The sequence below is a fragment of the Hevea brasiliensis genome, chromosome 10 (genome assembly GCF_030052815.1).
Source record: "Hevea brasiliensis isolate MT/VB/25A 57/8 chromosome 10, ASM3005281v1, whole genome shotgun sequence".
Lineage (NCBI taxonomy): Eukaryota > Viridiplantae > Streptophyta > Magnoliopsida > Malpighiales > Euphorbiaceae > Hevea > Hevea brasiliensis.
Genome location: NC_079502.1, coordinates 7,474,776 through 7,482,476, shown reverse-complemented (window position 1 = coordinate 7,482,476; position 7,701 = coordinate 7,474,776). Strand labels below are relative to the sequence as shown.

Here is a 7,701-nt window from a genome sequence, read left to right as displayed (position 1 = left end):
TGGGAACTAACGGGGAAGCCTGAAGTTTCCACGAGACTCGCTCTACGGCACAAACTCTCGTTCCACGGAACCATCTCTCTCTCTCTCTCTCTTGGCCTCTACGAGCACTGAGATATAGAGAGAGACAAAAAGAGAACGAAGAGGAAGAGAAAAGAGCAAAAATAAATAACCCAAAAAAAGAAAAACTGATATACAGACATCAGAGAGGACATCGTCTTTTGGCTCTTTTTGGTGAGCGCTTCAAAGTTCTATCTTTTTCTTTAACACATTTCTTGTCTTTCTTTTTTCTGTTCAAATTATCAGTTTTTTCTTCCTGTTTCCAGGATTTAAATCGAAAGCTGCTGTGAAAATCAATCTCAAATATCTGTCACCAGAGAGAAGAAAGGTATCCAATGAATTTTTCAGTTTCTAATCTACGTATCATCAATGTTCAGTTCAATTCCACTAGCTGCCAAATTTTATGGGAAATTGTCATTTCATTTGTATTTTCTTACCTGATTTGATCGCATTGGATTTTCGTTTCCTTCTCTTTCTTTTTCTCTGAGGAAAGATGTTTCCAATTCTTGATTTCTCTGCACAACAACCCATTAATCTTTTTTAATTTCTTGGAAGTTGAAATTGTGGTTTTTTATTGTATTGGAATTTTAACTGTCTTTTAATGGAAGAAGGTGGTGCTGTTGGTCGCCGGAGACTCTCGCTTTTGGACCAAATGTCGGCAATTGAGAACAGCAGAGACCTTGCCGGCTTGACTTTGAACGATGTGTTGAGCTCTGAGAAGCAGCCAACGGTGGAGGTTTCTCATACGCCGGCTCTGATGAACAGAACTCTTTTGGATATAATTCGCGACGAAGAGCCTGATTCCTTGTTTGGCCATAAGGACAAGAAGACCTGGAAAGCATTCAGAGACCGCCTTCGCCTGAAGCGTGCCGGTTCTGCTTGGATCTCCTCTGTCCCTATCCCCGCCTCTGATATTCCTATCCGGAATAACAACAGTTTTAGCAACACTGTAAATAACCCAAGGTCCTTGATGTCCCGCCGCAATTCGGTGCGTTTCACAAACGTCTCGGGCGAGTCAACTCAGGCCGATGACTCCAATGATCACTCGGCCGTTTCGAGTTACAGACCGCAAATGTCTCGCCGGACTTCCTCCCGGTTCAGTTCACTGACACCGTCCGAGTCTACCCGGTTAGATGAATCGTCTAGGAACGCTCACGCGGTGGGAGATGAGCTTCCTTCACGAAGTTTCAGGCCGCAAATGTCGAGGCACAATTCAACTCGGACCTCTGACTTACACCTAGACAGCGAAGAAGAGCCGGGGCGTGAAGGTAGCCGCCGACTAGGAGCGGCATTGGCGGAGGAGAGAGTGTTGTCGGCGAGGGAGGCAGTAGCGGCTCAGGAAGCGGCGGAGGCGGAGGCAGCTGCTCAAGCAGCAGCGGCTGAGGAAGAGGCAGAGGAGGAAGCCAGTGGTGCGACAGGTGAAGGTGCGGCGGAGGCGCAGCCAGTGAGGATGTCATTAATGGACTTGTTAGAGGAGACAGATAGGCAAATGGGATTTGAGGGGTCCAGATACATAATGGGAGATGAGGATGAGGAATGCGAAGAAGAAGATGATGATGAAGATGGAGCGGACGGTGGTGATGGGATAGAGCACACGTGCTGCGTGTGCATGGTTAGGCATAAAGGTGCGGCATTTATCCCCTGCGGCCACACCTTTTGCAGATTATGTTCAAGAGAACTTTGGGTCCAAAGGGGTAATTGTCCTCTATGCAATGGGTTCATTTTAGAAATTCTTGATATTTTTTAGGTTTTTTTTTTCCTTTTTAATTTCCAGTGTTAGTTATAATCACAAGAAATTTCAAATTCATGTAAACATCCTTTTTCTTTCCTCTTTTTCTGTTCTTTATGTTGGAATTTTAATGATTTGTTTGGATAAATTTTGCAAAAAAGAAAAAAAAATTTCTAAGTTTGGCATTTAGTCCAGATTCCAGAAGTGTACTTTTGTTCTTTTCCATAGAGGAAGAAGGATAAGGCTGAACAAGTGACAACACAAGCAATAAAGAATGAGATTAAGTTCTATCATCAAAGCTTTTATCAAAGCATTGTGGTCCCATTTCTTTATTAAAAGAAGGGTTTAGTCTCACTAATAATGTGTTTCTTTGGATTAAGGAATCTTTTTATGTTGGATTAGAGAATGAAATAAAATGAGATTGGAATTGGTATTTCTGACATTAGAATCTCATCATGCAGCAAGTTTCAAACATATTAGATTCAATAATTTCCAACTAGATTGAAATAAAATAAATGTTCATTTTAATTGTAAATTTGGTATTGTAAAAGGATGTTTTGAAATTGCAATGTGCTTAAAGCAATAGAATCATATGTTTGTATTTTAAATTTATGGTAAATTGAGTTTAAACAAGAATTGCTCGTTATCATTCCAAAAGAAGACAAATACAGTAGTACTAGACTTTGCTTAGGTTAACCATAGCTATTTTTTTAACCATGCCTTGCCCAAATATACATAATTGAATATATTTTTTTTCTTAAACTGTCATAAACACTTGATGTAGACGTCACTTGTGGAGGTTCTAAATGGGTTTAAAGATGGAGAGTCCAGCCATTTGGCTTTCTGCTTGTCATTTTGTTGGCTATTGGCATCCATGTATAGTTGTTGCTTGTATTGCACAATTGTTTTTGGAATTTTTCGCCTAATTTCTCACCATTTCTCTCACAGTATCTGCCTTCCCTTCTTTTTATGTCAATTCCAATTCAACATGCAAGAAAACAACAAAACAAGCCAAAGACAAGCAGATTTCCAACCATAATTCTATACGTATGTAACTTCTGCTCCTCTTCAATTACAACTGTGTGAGAGAGGAGAAGAGGATTGTCCAATATAAACTATAAATTCTGTAAATAGCACTCCATAATCTGTACTTTACAATTTACAATGCAAAAATGGCTAGTAATTTTTCTTTTTCCTAGTGTGTTGAGTGTTGTATGAGGAATGATCCATCAAAAGACAAGATGCCTGTTGCCCCACCCGTTGTATTTATCTACATGTAGTGGTCAGAAGTCATCTGTTTTTCCTCTTCCATCATCTTCCATATGGTTAAGAGGTTGCAGCACTTTCATCTATTATTATTTCCTACTAAAACCATTTAAATGTCAGCAAACCAGCATTTAGTTCTAGTGCTCTGTTTAGGGCATTTATCAGGCTGTCTCACTATATAGATCTGATCACCAATTTTCCCATCAGAGTCTTGATTCCGGTGCCATGTCCATAAAGCCCAAGTCTCATTCTTCACCTGCAATTTACATTGAAAGTTGAAGCTTTTGATAAGATTATAATGCTATGAGTGTTATGAAAATTGTAGGTTGTAAAGATTTAAAAGACTGATGAGGTGCAAATATTTACATCCCATATCAAGAGCAATCTGGTCTCTTTCTTTGTATAATCCTTGGAGATAACATGAAGATGGTCACATTTCCTTTCAATTTAGTAATTTAAACTAGTTTGCTTCAGGCACATCATTACGTAGAATTAAGTTCAAATAAACATCCTTTGGGGGTCAAACATGATGCAACTGCATTGTGCTCAAACACATGCCACATTTCTACAAGAAGACTTATTTAAGATACATAAATCTGCAAAAATAGATGCATTCACATGTGTGTAGAGAGAGAGAGAGAGGAAGAGAGCGTACCTCCAGAATTCCATGGCCAAAGCTACTTTCACGGAAAGCACTGTAATCAGGTTGTCCATCCCAACAGAATTTACCGGCTGCTGGGCCTGTTGTGAAGTTAATTGCACAAAAGCCACCCATGTAAGGATCAGGAGTAGTTGATGGCTCTGGACAATTGCCAGGCTCATCAACATGTTCAATAGCCATCTTCTCTCGGTTACCCCCATCTCCAACTGTGATATACACAGGGCCACATGGATCCAATGTGTAGTTATAAACTCGATTCGACCTCTCATATGCATGAACCTGGGTTGATTATTAACAGAGGGTTATTAATGCAGTTGATAGCAAACATGTTCAGGTGAAGTACATGATCTTCATTCCATCAAACTAATATGTTGAGATGCATATGCATGGAATCAATATTGCAAATTGACCTAAAGTTATTTAGGTGCATCAAGGATTCAAGATACCAAAACGGAAATGGAAAAATTCCAACTTTCTTCAATATAAAATGATTCTTTGTTTCTCATAGCATAGCATTTCAAATGACTCAAATTACTCAAATATGCATATCATCTCTTGGCTTTAAGAATTCAATCACTACTAATTTCTTGTTGTATGTTGGAGATGATTCAAACCAACAATAATAAATGGAATTTTTCTTCCAATGCCATAAAAATAAAACATTCACGAAAATGATTATCATCACTTACATGTCCATTGAAGACTATATCAACACCATATGAGTAAAGCAATTCTTCCATTGCCACCCTCATACACTCTGCCTCTCTATAGTGGGCTTTGTAAGAACTATACCAAGGTGGATGCCATGCAGCTACTAGCCATGGAGTTCTAGATCTGTCAACATTAGCCAAGTCTATCTCCAGCCACTTATATTGATCATCTGTGAGAGAAACACAGACCTACACATAATTTGATGCATATAATAAAAGCTTCTTTAAAGTTTTAGCGTCCAGTGTGCTTCTTCTCATGAATGCCTTACTCGCTTCCACACATCTTATTCAAAAAACTAAAGCTAAAAGGCTACTCCTGCATACTTATGTAATACATTCAAATGAAGGTTATCCCCTCACCAGTTCAAACAGTAATCCATTTGTGCGCATGCATATTTGGGCCCAGGTCAATTGCTACTGTTTGGACCAAAAAAATTTGCTCCAAGCACCATTTGCAAAGTCATTTTTTTGTAGTTCTTAATCAAAGTCCATTGAGCTTTAAATTACTTTTAACCACTTATAATTTGATTTTAAATTAGTCCACAAATGATCTTTATTTAAGATCAATATTATGATTTGGAACCACGAAGAACCATCCAAGTGCACTCAAGGACTGAAGGTAACAACAGAACACCATTGAGTGTGATGCATGATGGCAGCATAAAAAAGTCGTTTTACCTGATTTGTTATAAGCAATGTATGCTCCAAGCATAATGAAATGTATCCCACCAGCATTGAAAGAGTAGTAGAATGTTGAAGAAGATCCACTTTCTTCTGATGGGAATGCAAATCGAGAACTGTAAGCAACAAATGTTTGGTTTCCAGCTTGAGGTTCAATTTCATGGTTCCCTTCTACCACCATTACTGGAACTTTAGAAACTAAATACTGCATAAACCTGTAAAGAAATGTTCAGGTAAACAAATGTCAAGATTTTATCCTTCAAAAAGCTAGCTAGCTATTAGAAACTATCCAAAAACTCAAGGAAGGGAAAAATAGAGGAAGGAAAAAAAATAGCAATACAAAGAAGAAATTAACCTTCCCCAATAATCCCAACGAGGCTGGTAGGTCTCATGTATGGGGGATTCTGAAAATGAGCAAGAATAACAGTCGGAACCAGTTCCATTTGTGAGGTACAGATTTGCATAAGTCACATCACCCACCAGCAGAACAAGTTCAGGCTTGTTTCGAATCACATTACTGATTGTGGTGGTTGTATTGAATGTGAGTCCAAGATCTCCCATAACTGCTATTCTGCTAGGATAGCTACTTGGACCAGAAACTGGCATAGTCTTGAAAGAGTAAATACCACTCAAGGCTTCTATAGAAGGATCTCCACATCGATAATAATATTTTGTGTCAGGTTTTAACCCTGTAAATACCAAGAAACAAAAACACCTGGCAGCATGAGTATATATATATATATATATATATATATATATATATATATATATATATATATATATATATATATATATATATATATATTGTTCTGGTTTTTGCAGGTTTGATATCTAATTAATTTTAAAATTCTCCGGATAAAAGGATCTGCCACTAGAGTTAATAGGCTTGGCCAGTTGAACAATTTCATGGTATTGAAAGAAAATAATAAATCCAACAATGATGAAATGGGATAAAGAAAGAGAGGAAGTATCAGAGACTGGCCAAGCAAGTGAATTCGCAATCAAAGAAACGAAATAACCATACCAGCGAGACGAACATGGTGGATGATTCCAGAAGTGTAGTTCTGGAGACCTTCAAAGGGATAAAGCTGGTTGTAAACAAGAGAATAACCCTTTGCTTCATGATTCAGTGGAAATCTTAACTTCCCATAACGAACAACGCTGGCAACACTTGTAGGGTCTAGTGGCGTTATGTTGTAACCAATTTGGAATGCCCCTGCAAAATGCAACATATACCCATCACAAATTTAAGCAAGAAACAAAGTCACAATCACATGCAAGTTCCAATACTGAAACCTAATTTACAGGCTAAAGTATTGCTTCATGGAACGTATTATAGGTTAACCCCAGCAAGCCATGATTTTGCGACAAGAATTATACAAACCAAACCAAATAAAGAATACCCAGAAGAGAAAGGACCTGTAATCCAGGAGATCCAAACAGAATCATAAGAGGCAGAAAGAGAGACCGATATCTGTTCAGGCTCGAATCCTTTGACTCGGCGGCGAACACGTGAATCGGTGGCAGGCAAATCAACGGCGTTGCCACGCAAGCTGACGTCAAAAGGAACAGTGACGGGCTGAAATGGGCCATCCAAAGTGGAAGGAATCTCGGCATAGACAGAAAAAGCAGTAGGTAAAAGCAGAACCAAAGTTCTGATAAGAAAAGCCGCAAAAACAGAGCATCCCCGAAACTCCATGGTCAACGAAGTTCCATGGACATCAAAACAAAAGAAGGAAAAAGCAGCAGCGTTGAATGGAGAGAGTGGGATAGAATTTTGAAGAGAAAAAGATAAGGAGAAATGGATTGCGAAGCGAAGAAAAAGAGGGAAGGAAACTGTGGATTCCACATTCCACAATATTTTGTGTTGGGATTTTAAACAGTTAAGAAGCCGTTGGCTTTGGGCTTTTGTATGACCTAACGACCTTGGTGGGCCACACGCACCTTCCAGTAAATTATTAAATTATTGCCACCTCTTAATTTCCATTTTTCTTTATTTTTATAAATAATTATAAAATAAAAAAAAACCCAAGTTTTTAAATTAAATCATCCCATTTTAAAATAAAAAATACGCTCCATTTTAAATTAATCATATAATGACAATACACCATCTTTGTTTTTTTCTAAATAGTTGTCATTTTTAAGAAAATATAAATAAATAAATAAATTATTATTTTCTGAGATACATTATAATATAATTTAATAATTAATTATGAAATGACACGAACTATTAAGGATGATAATTATTTTTAAATTTATTCAAACTCATTTCATACCCAATTAATCTTTCCTGATTTTAATATTATGTAAAGTGGAGACGACCTTGAATCTTTTTAATTTATTTTATATAATAATATATTTTTATTTCTATTAGAAAATAATTTATTTTTATGTATTTATATATTATAATTTTTATAAAAATATATGTTATTAAAATTATATTTAAAAATTATATTTCTATTTTTTAATTTATTTTTTAATAAATAATTTTATGTTATATAATAATAAATTAAAAATAAAAGTTCTCTCAACGATCTCAAACTCTTATAAAAACATAAATAAAAAAATAATGATATCAACCTCAGGCATATCTACAT

General features: G+C 36.8%; 2 protein-coding genes across 4 annotated transcripts; one reads left to right on the top strand and one right to left on the bottom strand.

The window, feature by feature from the left end:
- LOC110666039 (uncharacterized) lies at positions 1 to 1,886 on the top strand. Of its 3 annotated transcripts, none has more exons than XM_021826379.2 (3): positions 1 to 231; positions 324 to 385; positions 669 to 1,886. In XM_021826379.2, exon 3 carries the CDS (start codon positions 710 to 712, stop codon positions 1,802 to 1,804), a length of 1,095 nt encoding a protein of 364 aa, XP_021682071.2. In that variant the 5' UTR covers positions 1 to 231; positions 324 to 385; positions 669 to 709; the 3' UTR covers positions 1,805 to 1,886. The 3 variants fall into 3 exon arrangements, with proteins under 3 accessions (XP_021682071.2, XP_021682072.2, XP_021682070.2); XM_021826380.2 differs by having other exon boundaries at positions 666 to 1,886; XM_021826378.2 differs by lacking the exons at positions 1 to 231; positions 324 to 385 and having other exon boundaries at positions 393 to 1,886.
- A 919-nt stretch (positions 1,887 to 2,805) lies between these two features.
- Positions 2,806 to 6,971, bottom strand: LOC110666040 (purple acid phosphatase 15). The gene is made up of 7 exons (XM_058129110.1): positions 6,524 to 6,971; positions 6,129 to 6,320; positions 5,460 to 5,793; positions 5,102 to 5,319; positions 4,403 to 4,593; positions 3,708 to 3,992; positions 2,806 to 3,308 (listed from the first exon to the last, which is right to left on the bottom strand). Exons 1-7 carry the CDS (start codon positions 6,801 to 6,803, stop codon positions 3,162 to 3,164), a joined length of 1,647 nt encoding a protein of 548 aa, XP_057985093.1. The 5' UTR covers positions 6,804 to 6,971; the 3' UTR covers positions 2,806 to 3,161.
- Positions 6,972 to 7,701: the final 730 nt, after the last annotated feature.